This window comes from Nicotiana tabacum, chromosome 22 (genome assembly GCF_000715075.1).
Source record: "Nicotiana tabacum cultivar K326 chromosome 22, ASM71507v2, whole genome shotgun sequence".
NCBI classification, from domain to species: domain Eukaryota; kingdom Viridiplantae; phylum Streptophyta; class Magnoliopsida; order Solanales; family Solanaceae; genus Nicotiana; species Nicotiana tabacum.
This window is the reverse complement of record NC_134101.1, coordinates 176554014-176573261: the sequence shown is the minus strand read 5'-3', so window position 1 is coordinate 176573261 and position 19248 is coordinate 176554014. Positions and strand designations below refer to the sequence as shown.

The 19248-nt window shown below is 36.3% G+C and overlaps 1 protein-coding gene across 2 annotated transcripts; it reads right to left on the bottom strand.

Annotated features, from left to right (window-relative positions):
• Positions 1-493: 493 nt before the first annotated feature.
• LOC107812273 (uncharacterized) lies at positions 494-18275 on the bottom strand. 2 transcript variants are annotated; one of them, XM_075243804.1, is made up of 17 exons: positions 18001-18275; positions 17808-17919; positions 17463-17567; positions 16443-16596; positions 16209-16353; positions 14920-15013; positions 9141-9272; positions 8339-8439; positions 8118-8231; positions 6048-6271; positions 4239-4297; positions 3970-4155; positions 3767-3890; positions 3609-3667; positions 1696-1841; positions 1172-1336; positions 494-963 (listed from the first exon to the last, which is right to left on the bottom strand). In XM_075243804.1, exons 4-17 carry the CDS (start codon positions 16472-16474, stop codon positions 664-666), a joined length of 1881 nt encoding a protein of 626 aa, XP_075099905.1. In that variant the 5' UTR covers positions 16475-16596; positions 17463-17567; positions 17808-17919; positions 18001-18275; the 3' UTR covers positions 494-663. The 2 variants fall into 2 exon arrangements, with proteins under 2 accessions (XP_075099905.1, XP_016492818.2); XM_016637332.2 differs by having other exon boundaries at positions 17463-17557; positions 18001-18195.
• Positions 18276-19248: the final 973 nt, after the last annotated feature.

Genomic DNA, 19248 nt, shown 5'->3' with positions numbered 1-19248 from the left:
ACACGTGAAGTCGAAAACAGGAGATAGTTGAATCCGAAGGCAACGATCCCGTCTGTTACCGGAAAGAATGATACTCATAAAGATGAAATAAATGTCTGCATTTCGATAGCATTTAATGAAGAATACTCTACAACATTAAGTACACGGCACGTTACAAAGAATATGGCATTCACTGCCTGCCGTTAAAACGGCGGTATTCTCAATATTCATAATTAGAAGATTTTTAAGCCTTACCCAGTAGGAAAATCAAAATGAATTATATAAAAAGGTGAAATTTTCAAATGGGCAACCCAGCCCTCTCCGCACTCGCCAAAATATAGCAATCTAACCGACGAACAGTTCAGAATTATGCAGTTGAAACCTGAACACTTGGAGAAGGTTTTCTCCAAAGTAGACCTATTAATTTTACAGCTTCATGCAGATATTATGGAGTCGATTAAACAAAAGAAAACGATACATCGTCTAGGAATATAACACGATACTATTACATTGATAGAAAAGCCACTAGAAAATAGAACAAATAACTCACATATTCATACAAAATAATGAGCACAAATCAAAGTTATCCGATACTTGTACTGGTGAAATAATCAAGGTGTGCACAAGTTGACCTTCAAGATGATGAGGCATAGATATCATTAAGAGTCATCCATACACTAGTTGTTACTCAAGAGTAACATTCACATTTAAAGAGGTGTCCGTCAAAATTATATCTTTGGAATTATCTGCTTTTGGGTGGTTTGGACAATCAAACTTGAGTCTCACCTGTATAGGTCTCGTTATGATGACTTCTTCTAGATCTCTTTTTGATGTCAGCAAGAATTGGACTATAACATCTCTGCTTACCCTTGTCCTCCCCTGATTCAACAGATCTGCTATCCTGGCTGCTTTCCTCTGTCTACTTTCACTACACACATCTGTATCCTTTTTCAGTCTCAAATATGCTGCAGCACAAATGATAACCTGGTGGGGGGAACCAGAGAAATGAAAACAATCACATAATGAGTAAAGCATCATTTTTCTATGCGAAATTCAGTATGAAATGCAGGTAATACCAATTAACTGAAATGTTTATCATTTTAAACAACTTAAGCGAGAAATTTCACATAAATCCTGGAGAATCTTAGTAATTCAGAATCAAAAGCAAAATTGTGTGGGAAGAATAACATACCTCGCTTGTTCCAGGACTTGTATTAATGGAGCAACTGATCTCGATTTTCCCTTCTGGAATTTCTTCACCATGACTCACACTTACCTCTTCTATGGTTGATTCTATTTCCGGTGTTGAAAAGGCAAGGTGGTCAATTTCATCATACCATTGCTGAGCAACACCAACCTGCATATCCCCATCAATTTAACTCTTTAAGCAACTTGAAATAAGGCACTATTTGAAGTGCTTGCTACCTAATACTGCATTCATCCCAAATTACATCTCTTGCTTCGACTTTGTACTGCTATTAGAGGAGTTGAAAAAGTGAATTATTTAGTATTTTGAGATATAATGTTGGACTATATTCTACCTTTAAAGTGGTCCCACAACTATTTGTGCTACATGGTATATACCAACATTCTTTTTGAAAACTTATTTTGGAACTATACAAAAATGAAAAATGGAAAAATCAGTTTGGAACGAGGGAAGTCGAATTTATGGGTGATACAAATACATGGAGACTAAAATGTCCAAGCATTAGAAACCTTTTCTGAAGACGTAATTGTGCTGTCTGCCTCGGAGATTTCAGTTGCTGCCCCTCTAACTTGCCTCCATACACAATTTTCACGCAGTGGTTCGATTAGATCAAAATATACTGGAATATCCAAATTCAGTCGTATGTCAACTCTACCTGTGACAGAAATGAAGAAGCGATGTTATCATACAGTACTCCTCGATCTAGAAGTACTTGGCCTATTTTCTCTTTTTCTATTGATCCATAAAACTACTTGTCCAACAGGTACTCTCCTTTGTAATGCATTTTTCTATTTGGGACATCTCATAAATACTAATAACATTATTAAATACAATTCTCATAACAATTCAATGTCATCAATCGTTCAATTGTAAACTTTAATAGTATACACACTAGTCAGATTAACATTTTAAACCCCTGCTTCGTCCATCTGCCCATCACATAAAATTGGTCGTCAAAGGTAACTTTATATTTTTTCAAATTTGATCTAACATGCTTTTTTTTTTTATAATGGTAACATGTAAATTAAGAAAATAAAAACAGCAGTAAGGCAGTGTCAAGACATATTTACAAGGAAAACAAAAACCAGCTATGTCCGCCTAATATCACATTGCACCTATCAGGTCTACTAGAGATTCTGCCTCCTCTATATAGCTTTCTTTACACCAGAAATGAAACAAAATAAAACATTTCATCTTGATGTTCTGTAAAGAGTTGCTTCTGTCTTCAAAAATTCTTAAATTTCTCTACTTCCAGATTGTCCACCATATGCAAGCAGGAACCAATCACCACCATATCTTCTGTCTCACTATACCCCTATTATAATTCCAACACTTCAGCAAATTACAAGTGTTTGCTGGCATGCTCCATTTAAGGCCCATTAAGAAAGAGCTGACACAGTAGGTCAGTAAAAGGACAACGAAGAAACAAATGGCTATTAGTTTCTACAGCTGCACCACATAATAAACACCTAGAGCATATAGCTGAAAACCTCTTCTTCTCAAGTTCTCTTGGGTTAGACAAGTCTTTCTTGCCACTAACCATGGAAAGCATACTACCTTGAAAGGTACCTTGAGTTTCCAAATATACCTCCAGTGCCGTTGTTCTAACTGTTGGTTTGGAATAGAAATTAAGGTATATGCAGATTTAACTGTAAAATTCCCAACCCTGCGAAGGCTCCAACGAAGTTTATCTTCAGATTCTCTGAGACCTTGAAATTCTTCCAATATCTTAAAGAAATCCACAACCCTCTCTAGTTCCCAGTCATTCAGAGCCCTCCTAAAAGTATCATTCCATCCTTGCTGTCCCCAAGCTGTATCTAATGTGGCTGTAGGTGATGTTGCAATGTTGAAAAAATCAGGAAATAATTCTTTGAGAGGGCAATGCACTAACCAGTTATCACTCCAGAAAAGTGTTTTCCTTCCATTACCTACCCTTGTGGTGGTATTAGAAGCCAAAGTATTCCAGTGAAGTCTAATTGACTTCCATAATCCAACCCCATAGGGACTGTTAACAGTGTTAGAACACCATTGTCCATTTTGCCAATACCAAGATGACTTTTCTCCTCAAAGCATTAACCTCCAGATTGTACCTCCAAAGCCACTTCAGAAGTAAATTTGATCTAACATACTCCATTTACATTTCAAGTACGGATTATTTTTTATACTTCCCTAACTAATTATGTAGTAATTTCTAGTCTCATCCTCAGGAGTAAATAAAAAAACTCCTCTTTGGAACAAATCAAAATTTATAAAAAATTACAACCAAATTCTTGCAAGAAAATATGATCCAGAAAAAGAAGATACAAAATTGAAGGTACATAAATATAGGTAATAATAAACAGCTGAAAGAGAAGTATTTTTCCCAGACAAGAGCTTTTTCACTAATTATCTAGACTAAATGTAACCAATAGGTTTTTACTACCTGGCAACAAGTTGAAAGATTCTAGGTGATCAATGGGATTTGCTGCCAATGCTTCATCACTGTAACAGAAGCAGAAATCGACACAGTAAATTAACATAATCACCCAGAAAAAGCAGAAAAGAACAACGGCTAGAACTTCTTTAATTTGTTACACTTACGCAGCACATACTCGTTCAAGAGGAGATGAGGACCAGTAAGGAAACCCAAGGATCCCCAAATTCGAGATCTGGAAGCTTGATATAGAACCCGAGTTTCTATTGAGTTTTAATACACTCTGACCAACTTCAGATAAGTACAAATCAATAGTTGAATCAAACAAAGCAGAAGTTACAATGGATGCAATCACTTAAGACATGATTACCTGTATCACAGATGAGCATCTGATCCTGAAGAGTTGCAACAGAAGACATAAGCTCAAGATATGGAATTCTCTTTGATGAGTAATTTGCATCTCCTTGCTGCTGCAACCAATCACTAGGCATTTGATTCAAAAGCGTAGACTTCTCTAGGATCAATGGCTCACAGATCTCCAAAATATTTGAAAATCCTTTTAGAGTATGGATGAGTCAACAACTGACGCTAACTGTTAGTAGAGAAAACTAAAACCATTTTTGGAAATAATTTCTATACCTTTAACAACCTCTCCGATAACGCATGAGGCTAAATCCATGATCCACAATGTCTCGCAGCTGCATGCAAAAAGATTTCAAGTGAGGGCAACCCCAAAGCTCAAACCATAAAATTTTACAAATACAAGTGCAGAAATTATCAAGATGCTATTAATTTCAAAATCCAGAAACAAAATCTGCAAAATATAAATTGGAAAGAGCAATGTTTGGGCTTCTAATATTCCATTTTCCTTGAAAGGATCAAAGAGACGAGACGACAAACTTGTTCATCATATGCAATTTCTAAGTTCATGAAATGTTGGCCCGTTCGGGCCATTTATTCTTTTAGAACAAAAAATGAGAACCAATATTGGGCATATGTTCCGATCATTTCCAACTTCTTAAACTGGCTATGTGATACAAACATACCTAGTTATGCCACCAGGAAAAAAAGATTATAAAGCTTAAGACCTAAAAAGAGATAGATTACATAGTTTAAGAGCTATGAACAGATAAACAGTTACAAGAGTTTGGTTTGAAAATTTAGAATATATAATGAAATATTTCCAAGAACAAAATAAACAGAAATTGAACAAAGAGAGAAATCAATGAATTTTGCTTTGAATACCTAAAAACATATCCTCCACACCCCCAAGCTAAAAGATAAATAAGAAAAAGAATTGATCTGTGGCATTCTGCTTAAAGAGAGAAGATGAAGAAAAAAGGACCAAATAAGCCAAAGAGGAAAGAAGAAAATAGAAACTAGAAAGTCAGATGCCTTAACAAAATTTATGCCAGAACCAGCCAAGAGGACAAAAATGTGTAAGTGTTAAATGAATATCAACAAAATGAATATGGTAGAAATGTGAATATTAAGATGGATGTAAGAACACACAAGATTAGACAAGATTAAAACTATCCATATACGGCAGAAGGTGCAAGTAGCACATAAAAAGATAAAATGAGAGAAGGTCGTTTGAGATGGTTTGGTCATGTCTTACGCAGACATCTAAATACATCGGTTTGTAGGTAGAAACCATGACAACGGAAGGTGTTAAAAGGGAACGAGGTAGACCAAAATCACACAAGGAAGTTGGCCCAAAATACCTACAGTCTCTTAGAATCATGAAAATTTAGTGAAAAACAGAACGCATTGGATAACAGGAAGATCCATATAGGCAAAACCAACTACTTGGCATTTGTATGTTAATAGAAAATGTAAAGAACTTCTATTACTAAAGAGTTTAAATTATTAATATTGAAATGAAACGAATTCAAATCGAGCGAAATGGGTAGTGATGACTTGTATAGCCGATCACAACTAGCTTGGTAGAAGGCATTGCTGTTGCGGTCGTTTTGATCCGATTTGCAATTGAAGAAAAAGCAAGCAGGAATTCCGAAATAAATTATGTTCCCTGCATCCATCATGTGATTATTGCCTCATTTTCTTTTCCTTATTGTTCGACAATCGGTGCTTTCTACCTGTTGTAATAAGGAAACTCTAAACTAAGCCTTCAGGATACTTGAATGTTCGAAAAGATGAAGATCCATTTCCATAGATTGTTAGAACCAATAAAGGGCACTCTTGTTTCCTATTGCTGAATCAGAACATCAACAAGCAAGACTATGCCTTTACACCTCACCAATTAAACGAAATAGAAAAAGTTTCAGAGCTAGTCTTCTAGGTTAATTTACAAATATCTTCGTGCAATAAGTTAAAACTTAGTGCCTTGCATTTGAATTGGAAGTTAAAACTTGGTGAGGGAGAAATAATATAACGCATTTGCAGACTTATAACTTGGAAGATAATTGGACCAGCTGTTGCATCTACCTGCGGTTTAAAATGAGGAGATCGCCATTTGGAGATTTCAGCATGTGCCACGGAAACAGCAATGTGTCCTGCTGCAATTCTTCAGACTGTGCATTTAGATCGTTTCTAGGCCAAAGCTTCCCCAATATCCAGCTCCAAATGCTACTATTTATATTTGTTTTGCTTCTTGGGTACAAAGTCTCCACAACCCTCCTCCCCATATCAGCTCTCCTAATAGCATGATTCTTTCACCACCAGGGGCACATTTGTTACTTATGAAATAACAGGGAAAACCTAATGAACTAATAGGGATGCCATGCAAAAAAGAAACAGTAATGGTGTCTTCATCCACTAGGACAAAAAATTCAAGGCTGTCATGTAGTAGAACAATCTAGTACTCGAGTATCAAAAAAAAAGGAGATACATGGAAGCCATAATGTCATTTGAACAACATAGAATCTCAAGATCACTCTATATCCCATATGACAGAATATCTGTTGGTATAATTTTTTATATCAATTAACCTAAAAAGGTTAACTGACGTTTATGAAAAAAAGAAGAAAAAAAACTGAGTGTGATACTTGTAGGAGAGAACTGTAGATTGAGGGCTAACTCAACAACAATAAACCTCATGGTGAAGCGAGGAGCACAGGTATTAGTGTATTACACTCTAAATCACAATGTGAATGCTGAGTTTCTACTCTACTTCATTTGACTATTAAGAGAAAAATTGATAAAATTATGTATTCTGTAGGATCAACAGGGGAACATGTAGGACTCCCTGCTACATTGTGGATGTTAATAGAGAAATAAAAAAGCTTAGATTGACAAAACTAAAGGTGAGGCCATGCTATCTTTTGTAATTTAATATAAGGTAGACCTTTCTTTAGGAAGAAGATGGATGTTATCTTCAAAAGAACCAAAAGGGACATAATGAGATTCACCTTGAGAGGAGTGACAGTTCCTTTTCAAACTCAGGTGACCATGTAATGCAGCCAAAAGCCTAAGACTGAGTGCAGACTTATTTGCCAATGAAAGAGACAAACTACATCAGTCAAAACTTGCAAAACCACACTTGCCTTGCTTTTACCACTATCTTTCACAAAGATCACTTAAATTAGAGGTGTAAACGCGTAATCAAGGTCAGCTAACCCAAGTTCTTGAATTCGTGTTTATGTTAAAAGCTCAACCCAACAAATTTAGAAAATTGAGCTTCTCTGGACAAAGTAAACAAGGCTGCGCTTGGATCACTTTACTGGAGCTCAAATTATCTATTAAAGAATTCATTAAATTTTTTATATGATTTATGCACATTTAAGATTAGGTAGGAAAAAACTAGATAAACTATTATTCCAAATTAATACTAGATAGGACCTGAACATTAAAATCTTTCCACACTAGCAACTAGAAAAGATATATTGACTTGTTCAAAAACAAATTGCCAACGAATAACTCAATTAATGTATATCTTTGCTTTTATTTTTAATAAAATATAAATATGTAAAAGTTTGAAAAAAAAACTCGGTAACTTAAACTAGCCAAACTTGAGCTGGTACGAGCTCAACTCGCTTATCAATAGCAAGCTTAAGCCAGGCTGTATCCGCCAACACACAAATAAAATCGTAATTATGCTTAATGCTTCTGCGACACTCATTGCTTCAGTTTAATGTTCTTTTACCGAACGTTTTAACTCCCTCTATCTCCGTTATATAACAATTTAGGGGCATACAACGATTAAGATATTAGTCTCATGTATTTAATACTCTTGTGGCAAGAAGAAAGACAATTTTGACTATTGGAATATTCTCATAGTTAGCTTGAGATGAAACACAGCACATGATGCTTTAAGAAATGAATGACTAAATGAGCGTAGCTTTTATAACAGCTGATTTTTTTTCTGCAAGTGAGTTAACAATTTGGGACATTCCAAAAGATCGAAATCATGTGTGATGGAGTGGTTTTATTTCACTTTTTGCTACATCAAGCACGCCCACCTCCTTTTCATTTCTTTTTTTATCCCTCTTAACCATCAAAATTAGACAATGAGAGATAGGATATCATAAGAAACATAAAGAGCTTCAATGCAATTACCTCTGAGTCCACAAGATATAGGCAGTCCTCAGTGGCATGATAAAAAGAAGCTGCCGGACGCTTTAACTTCGCATATTCAAATTCTCCATCTTCATGACCAGGAGAAGAACCAATCTATTTCAAAAATGATAATGTTTGCATTAGCAATTCCCGTTATGCTTTAGCAGTAAGATATAACCATCAAAATATCATGAAGCAATCCATGCAAGCCTGACACATACAGAGTCTAAAATCATTCCACTGCCATCTAGTACAATAACTCTATGGTGATTGGAGTCAGAAAGGAAAAGGCGATTGCCACTCTCATCAACTGAAATACCACCTGCAAGAAAAGTCAGAAACTAAAGTATAAGTGACAAATGCTAGGAAGAAGGGGCCTCAGGCAAATCACAATCCTTGAATTTTGAAATAGAGGGAACACCTCTTTTTATCATCTCTTAAAATTATTAGACAAGGGAAGCTTTCGAAAGTAAATTGAGATAGCTATCAGTTTTGAATCTCAAATATCTTCCACCAAAATTCCAAGCTACATCATAGTGATTCAAAGAGAACATCGACTGGGTACCTCTTTACCACTTCCTATCATAGCACTGCTTTAACATTATCAACATTTAGTTTGATAGTTTAGCAAACTACACTTTGATGAGTAACATGAAATACAATGTTATCCTCTCTACCTTTCTCCTCGAACAGCAAAGTTGCACAAGGTTTATAGTCACATCAGTTGGAAGAGCAATTATTCACCATTCCATACAAATTAACCTTGAATTTGATTCCCTGTTTCAGGTGGTTAATTGTTCTGTTCTTATCTGATTATCCCTCTTTCTACACGGCAACAAGAAGACGAGGGAGGAAGGGGGAACGTACTTCATAATTTCTTACTGACTGCAGAACACACAAGTTGCACATTTGATGCAGAAATCCTTGCACTTCCCCAGTAATTAATAGATGGTGATGTTCCAAATTATCTTTTAAAGAGTGCTAAATCAACAGTATGGGACAGCTCAACAAGGGAACGTCTACCTGGAAAGTGAAGAAACAGGTTTCGCAAGGGGAAACAGAGAGGTGGTGCCTTGAATTCATCAGTTGGCTTTACCCATGTGCTTGTCAGGATCTTAGGGGCCGCACTCTCTTGTGCTCTGAAATCCTTGATTGCTGACATCGCAGAACGTAAGAAAGAACCTCAGTACTATGACAATAGAAGGAAAATGGACATACAGAAACTATTTCATGGAAAAAATGAAGCATATAAAAACATGTAAAGCAAGGTAACTATTCTACTCTTTTTAGCTGGTCCGCAGCCTTAATCCCCAAAGATAAAGTAATCAAACTTACTATAGAAACTCAGTATATCAGGAAGAGCATATGGGAAACATGAATGATAAATATCCTACATGTTACACAAAGGTACAGTTGATATAGATGGGAGAAAGACCAATACAGTGCAGTTGATATAGATGTTACACAAATGGTGCAGTTGATATAGATGGGAGAAAGACCAATACAATGCAAGTGCCACTCAAAATATACATAGACAATTTATAAGGAGTTCAATTTCTATTTAGTTAACGAAACCAGTAACTATTTTTCTTAACTTCTTTTCCTGATGCAGAAAAAGCAATATCAGTTAGACAGGGTATGGCTTGTCCTCCATTACAATGACGAGCCATAATCTTTTTTTTTTTTTTGATGAAGTACGGGATATCATTAATGGCATCAAGTAGATGCAACTAGTACAAAGATAGTAAATGCAAAAGTGAGTTTGTTAGCTCAATTACAATGTGCCCTATACTAAAGATAAGGAGCTAACAAAGTCCAAAAACATATCAGTGGAGTTTACAGGAAAGAGATTACGCCAGCTATATAAAAATAAAAGACAATTAACCTTGAGAGTGTGATTAGGAGTTGATATTACATCAAAACATCTTCGATTCCTTTCTGTCCAGATACACCAAAAAATACAGGCAGGAATCATTTTCCAGATCTTCCTGATGGACCTACCTACCAACTTTCCAAGAACTCCAGCATATGAAGGCATCGTTAATCCTCTCAGGCATGACCCAACTGAGCCCAAAAACTGAAAAGAATATGTTCCACATATCTGTAGCAACTGCACAATGTAATAGGACATGACGGTTGGTTTCTATGTTCTGATGGCACATATAGCATTTTTTGACAGTATATGTTCCTTCTCCGGAGATTGTCTTGAGTCAAACATGCTTCGTAAAGTGTTGTCCAGCTGAAACAAATCAGCTTAGGGGGGTAATTTCGTGTTCCAGATTAATTTCCATGACCAATTATCCACCATCTCATTCTCGGCACAAAGAGCTGAATATCCTGCTTTAATAGAGTATAGACCATCTTCTTTTATCACCCCATCTTACATCAACAACCCAGTATAATCCGACTAGTGGGGTCTGGGGAGAGTAGAATGTACGCAGACCTTACCCCTACTCGAAGAAGGTTGAGAGGCTATTTCCGGAAGACCCTCGGCTCAGACAAGATAGAGAGAAAAGAGTAACAGCAAGCAACAACACCAGCAAACCAAACGGAAAACCGAAGTGAGAGGAACAGTAAGCAATAACAGAAATCTAATATCTAATAATAATAAGAAAATGCAAAACTAACACTGAGGGATGTATTAGAACTACTGGAACGAGCAAGGACACCGCTCGACTACCTAGCCTATTACCTTAATTTTTGACTTTCACACCTTCCTATCCAGGGTCATGTCCTCAGTAAGTTGGAGAATCGCCATGTCTTGCCTAATCACTTCTCCCCAATACTTCTTCAGCCTACCTTTCCTTGGCCCTCCAAGACCAACCTCTCACACCTCTTAACTGGGGCATTAGTGCTTCTCCTTTTTACATGTCCGAACCATCTAAGTCTTGCTTCCTGCATGTTATCCTCCACAAAGGCCACGTCCACCTTGTCCTGAATAACTTAATTCCTAATTCTAACTAACCCGGTATGCCCACACATCCATCTCAACATCCTCATTTGTGTGTTTCGTTGTTACCTTCCCAAAGGAAATTCCTTCTAATCTCGTCCAGTTGTTTTTTCACCTTGCTTGGGATGGGGAATAATGACATAAAATATGTGGGAATGCTATCCAGAACACGATTGATAAGTGAGTCTTGTCACTCATTGAGACGTATTGCATCTGCCAAATAGCCAACTTTTTTCCAAATTTTTTCACCATACCATTCCAAATTCCAGTTGACCACTTGACCTGAATTTAGCACCATGTGGTAGCCCAAGGTATGTTGTTGGAAAAGTACCAATGTTGCAACACAAGATGTTTGCCAGAGTCTACAAATTCTGAACATTATTAACGGGACAAATGTAGTTTTTCATCATATTAATGTGTAGTCATGACAGCGCCTCAAAAATAAGCGGTGTACGATTTAAGTGTAGCACCTGGGACTCCTCTACTCCACAAAAAATAAGGGAATCATCAGCATAAAGCAAATGTGAGATTGTAATTACATTCCCTTGACTAGTGCCTAGTTCAAAACCTTTTAACTATTGTAGATCTCTTGCTTTTTCAAGCATTCTGCTTAACCCTTCCATAGCGAAAATAAAGAGAAAAGGGGAGAGGAGGTCTCCCTGCCTGACACCATTCTGTGGGGAAAAAAAACAATTGGGCTAGAGTTGAGCAAGACTAAATATTTCACAATACTAATGCAAAATTTTATCTATTTGATCCATCACCAAATCCTATCTTCCTTAGCATTGTGATGAGGAATTGCTTGTTGAGTTGATCAAAGGCCTTCTCTATGTCCAACTTGCACAGGATGTCTATTCACCTCTCTTCAGTTTACAATCAAGAACTTTGTTGGCAATTAAGGTTGCATCTGTTATTTGCCTGCCTTTGATGAAGGTATTTTGATGTCTACAAATAAGTTTCCCAATCACTTTTTTCAATCTTTCAGAGAATAACTTTGCAACTATTTTATAGACACCACCAATTAGGCTTATTAGTCTATAATCCTTAAGCTTAATTGCTCTTATTCTTTAGGAATTAGAGCAATTTATGAGGCATTACAAGGCTTAACCATATGGCGGTGTTGATGAAAATGGTTGAGTACCTGAATTACATCTGCCTTGATGATTCCACGTGCCTTTTGGAGAAGGCCATGGTATAGCCATCCGGACCTAGTGCCTTGTCAGGAGCACATGATTGAATAATTGCTAGAATCTCCTCTTCCTCAAAAGCCTATGTTGCTAGGAGTCTTGGACTCTCCGAAAATGTGGTCGGGTGCGTGTCGGATCCTCCAAAATTAGTGCATTTTTGCGGATCCAACAGGGGTGCGGCAACATTTTGGAGAGTCCGCGCAACATAGTCAAAAGCTTTCTCCAGTTCTATCTTTTCTTCATCAGTGATACTTGCCAGAACTTCAAAGTCTGCAGTTGGTCTCTAAGGTTCATTTTCGGTATAGAGCTTTTGATAAAAGTCTAAAATTTCCTCCTTAATCCGTCCTCTCTCTTCATTGGTTTCATTGCCAATTTTGAGCTTGTCAATGTAGGTGTTTCTTCTGTGAGAGAGTGCCATTTTCTGAAAATATTTGGTGTTCCTGTCCCACTCTTTAAGCCATAAACATCTAGATTTTTGCCTCCATAAGACCTCTTCAATCTTTTTTTTTTTATTTGCACCGGGTGTCCGAGTCTCTAAGAGCCCCGACTAATCCCGGGGGTGCACAGGCCCTCGGCAAGGAGTTTCCCGCAAGTGCACCACGGTTATTTCAGGTTTTACCCAGTCCGATGGCCTCAGAAATTGTTTGCACCCGGTGGGTTTCGAACTTGAGACCTTGAAAGGGAGCAAACCCCAAGGCTCAAGTCAATTGCCACCAGGCCAACCCCTGAGGGTTTACCTCTTCAATCTTAGCAAGCTGTTGAAGTTCTAGTTTTAAATCTAGCAATTTGACGAGCCATAACTAATGCTATAGGGTATGCATTACCCAACAATTGAGGCTAATTTCTTTGTATTGCATTTACTTATATATTATGTTGAGACATATATGATTAAGTAAATAAAATGTGTTCTTTCTAACAATTTAAACAGTTAGATGAGAAGGTCCACAGTTCATTGAAGTATCAAAGCCTTTATTCGTTGCATAGTAACCAGCAACATTCAGAAAAAGAATATCGTTGTCGTGCATTTTCCAATGACTGAAAGTGGTCATATCTTAATTTTGTTTCATGAGTGTTGTGCAATATGCGACATCACCACAAAAACACTGCCGAGAAAAATCCAATGACTAATGCGGGTAATAGAGATCTCACGCGCCAACAAAATCTCATTTTTTTAGGATGAGGCTTTGCTCTTGGTGATCAATTTCTCATTCCAAGTTTCCAACTTGACCCATCTGGAGTTTTGCGGATTCTGACTAGTGGAATAGGTTTCGACAAGGATCATAGCATATTTTCGCTGGTTTTCCAGGGAAACTTTTCCAAATACGTTAGCTATTGCCAGACTCAACTCTGTGTCTGTTTATCCAATGTTGGACCCCCCACATTATGTTGTCCATGCTCTAGATGTCCATGCCTGGGAGTGGAATTATTAGAAGGTCCCAATCGTCACATCATGAGCTAGTTTCTTGGATTGAGTTAGGCCTAAAGTCCATCTTCTTTACTTGCTATCGGAGTAGGCAAGATGTTCCAGGTTCAAATCTCACTACCACGCAAATATATATTACAAGTGTCTAGCTCATGAAAAAATAGAATTAGACTATGTGAGGGGGAGTGTTGAGCCAAAATTAAGGCAAAATATTGGGTGGAGAATCACTGGTGCTCAAAATTCCCAAGACAGCCACATGGTGTAGGCTTGTGGAAAAGCATATGCAGCTTATGGAAGAACTCATCATTCAAAGTGGGGAATGGAGTTAAAATCAATATATGAAAGAACAAATGGTTGGACAACATTATTCTAAAAGATGAATTCCCTAATCATTTTTATTAAAGTTGATCCAGATTCAACAATTTCACAGAATAGAGCAGGTAACTCCTGGGAATTGTCACCGATTGTAAACTCAATGATCTACTGCAACTACTTTCAAAGCTAGAGAGATGCACAATGAATACTCATGAAGTTGACAGATTGAGATGAGGGAATTCAAGAGATGGCTCGTACAATGTTAAAGCAGGATAAAACTAATGTGCCAACAATGCAATGATAGATAAATGGCCCTGGAAGCTAATTTGGAGAACAAAGCTACCCACAAAAATAATTTGCTTTAGTTGGACGCACTAAATGAGGCATGTTTGACGCAGGATAACCTCTGTAGAAGGAACATTCAGCTTGTAAACAGATGTTACAAGTGTCTTCTCAACTTAGAAAGCATCAGGCACCTTCTTCTCCAATCTAGAGTAGCAGCAGATCTTAGGAGCATGTTTTACTCGATTTTTGGACTTAACTGGGTCATGCATATAGGTAAAGGAAGCTTATGAAAGCTGGGAAGTTGATAAACCCATCAAGAACATATGGTGAATGGTTCCAGCAATTATTTTTTGGTCTCTATGGATGGAAAGAAATCATAGATGTTTTGGTGGTATCTCAACTCCAAATCGCTTTTAAAGGCTAGGTGTCTTATGAATTTGTTTAACTGGTGCAAGCTGTCCCCTGTACATAACATTGACCATTTTTTTTTATTTTTAAGCTCTGTAGTCTTAGCCTAATTCTCATGTAATGGAGCTATCAGAATCACTTTTTTACTTTTTTCATCTTCTCGATGCCATTAATGAATATATTTACCTCATAAAAAAAACATGCCGCATATAAAAAGAGGGAAATATAGCATACCTTTGTCTAGAATCACCATTTCTGCTTCCTTCCCATAACAGATTGACGGACTCTTCAAACCTTTAAACATCACATAGCAGGCCTCACTAGCAATCTAACAAAGGGAATAGTGTGTCAAATTCATAACTAATCAATGAATCTAGTCACAATCAGAACATGAGTAAATGAAATAAAGGTTGCAGAAACTCGGATATTACGGCCAACAGCAAATATCACCCAAAAGCAAATGTTTATTATAAGCATATGCAAAATTTAACTGTATGGAAGGCAACAAGCAACAAAGTAATACTCAAGACCCAAAAATCATGGACAAATTACAAGAAACAGAAGCCAGATCTTAACCCAACACCAACCAACAAGTTTTTAATGAGGGAGCCGCAAACTTAACAATTAAGCACAATATTTCCAGTCCTGAACCATATCTAAAAGCGTGAACAAAAAGATAGATGACATGGACTTACCCCACAATACCAGTTGCATCTTCTAGCATAATGCCAATTAGCTCTAATGCTGACAAATTTCTAAGCCTAACTACCAGATAAGTGGTACTTTGCAGATTAAAGGAGATTAGCAGAGGCCTAACACAAAATTCGAACTACTTAACCAATACTGTTAACAAAGTCAATGTTTAACGATGAGGTATGCTAAGTACTGTACATCCATTTGGTCCACAATTTGACTATCAAAGAATGTTAAACAAATTTTTGAAGCATTGTTCTTTAGTTTACAATGTATATCGATTTTCAGAGTTGTTTTTAGGACTTAAAAGAGACTTACTAATCTTTCTCTCCCCGTTAAAAAACCAGTGTCATATATAACTCCATGACGGGACATGACAAAATGTTTCAATAACCTACCAAAAAATCGAAAATTATTCCTTAACAGTATAGAGTTTATCTTGCTTTCTTTAGAACATTAGCAAGGAAATATCGATGGAAACACTTATACTAAGGCTCAGGATCCAGGTACCACTTATAACAGAAAATTCAGATCTCATTGAATGGTCAGATATGCAAGCCCCTTCTGACTAAGTACAATATTCAAAAGAAGGTCCAGCACTTTGAGCCAGCTATCCTGTCGTATGACACTATAGTATGATAAAACAGATTGAAAATGATATTGTAAACTGCACTAATTGAGCAGCAAATTCTGTGAATATCTATGTTGCTCGGACTCTCCGAAAATGTGGCCGGATACATGTCGGATCCTCCAAAAGTAGTGCATTTTTGAAGGATCCGACACGGGTGCGGCTACATTTTGGAGAGTCCGCACAACATAGGTGAATATACCTCCAGAACATCCTTGTTAGATAGCAGAAGAGGAAAAGCAATGTTTTCCTTCAAGGTTCTCCCAAGCAGATGTGAGCATATATTACTGGAGGAAAGTGGGATCTTCTTGATACCCTGGTAACCAATTATTTGAAGGAAAGGATATCTGCAACATTAGAAGAAAGCACAGATCTCTAAAAAGCTGTATATAAGAAAACTAAGACAAAAAGAAGTTTGCGTAAGGATCTACTCTACCTCTGCTGGAGAAACTTTACTTTCTCAAGCATGCTAACAAAGTTTGCCTCGGTGATTGAAGTTTCATCTAGGAATCCAGTTACGAGCACTAGGAAGATGCCATCTTTCAAAAATTTCTTATCCGGAATTCCATTAAACCAACAATGAGAAGGGCCTGCACATTGTTCAAATCATTCAGGAATAAAGTTAAGAGCAACGGACATGAGACAACTGTGCACATATATCCAGTTACAACCAGATAATGAAATAGTTTGTAAAACCAAAAGTTAAGCAATAGACATGAAATATTCAAAACATAATAAAGAATGACATTGATAGCATAACCAAGAATTTCATGAACAAATTTGTCATAATCCACTGCTTACATGCATTCCATTAATAACAAGTGGAGGAGACGGGGAATGACGAAGGCAAAATTGACATGATATATTCTATCATGTAGAAGTCATATGATTTACTAAGAAGCAACCATCATTACAGCCAGCAGAAAATGAAAGCAAAAACATGATTTTGTTCTCTGCAATCATTTTGATATCATCATGATGATTTCTTTAAATTGTTTAGACTGACTATAGACCAATACTTTCACTTTTTGCTAAGATTTTGTATGTAAATATTCAAGACTCATTTCACCGATAAGATCCACAGAAGGGAAATGATTAACTCAATTGCTGACAAGTTGGTTCAGTACAGAAGTCATTCATAGTCCACTTGAACAAGTCCTGGGCACATCATACAGGAAAGGGAAGCTACTTAAAAATTTCCTCCAGCTCGGGTTATTTTCTTCTTTCTTCATAAATAAGTTTCTTCAACTTGGCTTACCAACTTAGTTTGTAGGAAATATCCATCAAATGTTTAGACACCAATACCACCAAATCAATGTAATTTTCCCAGAACTTATGACTTTTTGCCTGATAAAAGTAGCTAAACATATTCCACATGTGACCTCAGTATGTGGTTTCATCATCACAATTTTCCTCGAAATAACTAAATCGCATTTACCAAGTGAGAGTAGCTCACCTTCAGGTTTATCAATAGCAGACTTAATGAAGGAAGGGAAATCGAGTTGTACAACAGGCTCTTCTGGCACTGCTTCTGATATAGTAGTTGAATACCTGAAAGAGACTGTCAAGTACAAGTGAAGACTACTACAACCTCCAAAATAGTAGCTTGAAAAAAAATTCAAACCACTATATGGAGCAATAAAAACAAAAGATATAAAATTAATAGGTAAAAGTTCAAAACAAAAAAATAGTAAATGCAATTGCCTTCAAATATACAAATCATGAACAGGCTTTCTAGTGGAAATATTACTTTTTTATAAGAAATTTCAAATTGGCGTATCCAGCAAATAGAAATTGTTACCTCTGATCCTGATGAAATCTATATCCACACTTTGTATTGATGTCTGCACATGAATAATTCAAAAGAGGCGGAAGCAAATTGCTCTCCTTTACAACTAGTTTACACCTGTTTCCTGAATCCAAAAATCAGAAATTCCTATATATAAGGAGAAGAGTAAATAAAACATTAGCCAAATGTTGAACAAGTAAAATACCAGAAGAAATGAGAGGGAGAAGCCTATAAGCTTCTTTCAGGCGTCTAACTCGAAGAGCCATAGCCATACTCTCTATAGTCTCCTTTTCTTTCTTGCTCTTCAAATTTCACTACTTTCGCTGCCTCTATATAAACGGCGGGGGAAACTTGCGTATTTTAGCCTTTTAGGGCATTAAAATAAAATGTACTTAAACATATTAGTAATATATAAATTTCGTTTATTTGCTAATGTTTTTCTCCAGTGGTAAAATCCTTCATCGATCGATCTCCAACCCCAATCAGAAAGAATTGGAAAGGGATTAAACAGTTACTATTTGTCAAAGAAATTCGAAGCCGTTAAACCTGTATTAATTTTAATAAATATATAAAAGTGATAAAATAAAATAAAAATTCAAATAAAAAAAATTGAAACCACTAATTTTAAGTTCCATTGCACTGCCCCTCTAATTTTCTCCTTCTCTTTATTTTTCAAAAATGAAAACCAACACCTTCAACTGCACAAACATTCAGTTCATCCTTTGGACCGTGGCAAAATTAGGGTTTTTTATGGGATTTTTTCATTCTTATAAACTATTTGAAATCTTATTACGAAAAATGTCTATGTATTGATATTTATCCGATCTAAATACATTTTAGTTACAAAATATATACAATCCACTTTAAAAGACTTCCAATTCATTATTTGTACCTTCAGGATTTGGTTACACCCTTTTACCTTTTTTCTCTCGTCTCTCCCAAGATTATCTCCAGATATATCAACTACTTTCTCTTTTTGACATTGGACCTTGTGTTTACAATGGGAAAATTAGCAACAAGTTCTGCGTATTCACCATAACAAAATGTCAACCATTGTGTTTACAATGGGAAAGGAACGTGTTACAGACTTGACGACTTTAAAAATCTCATACAATGCAAAAGACTACTTTCCAGAGCTAGCAACATATTTTTTTATACTCTTTTTTTGGTGTGTGAAGTAAATAGCTTCATTAATGGCATCAAGAAGAATTTCTTTTTATACTTTTTTCTTTATATTTTGGAATGTGAGGTTGAATGGAGCTTGAAGTTCGTATAATTATTAGAAATTTACATGCAAGAGATGTGCGCAAGAATAATAAGGGAAAACAACTTATCTACAACTTTTATATATTATTTCTATCCAGTTATATTCAACTATAATATCATACCACGTAAACATAATTTTTATACAAATTTTATACAATGTCTTTTGTATATTTTGTATCTGATTTAT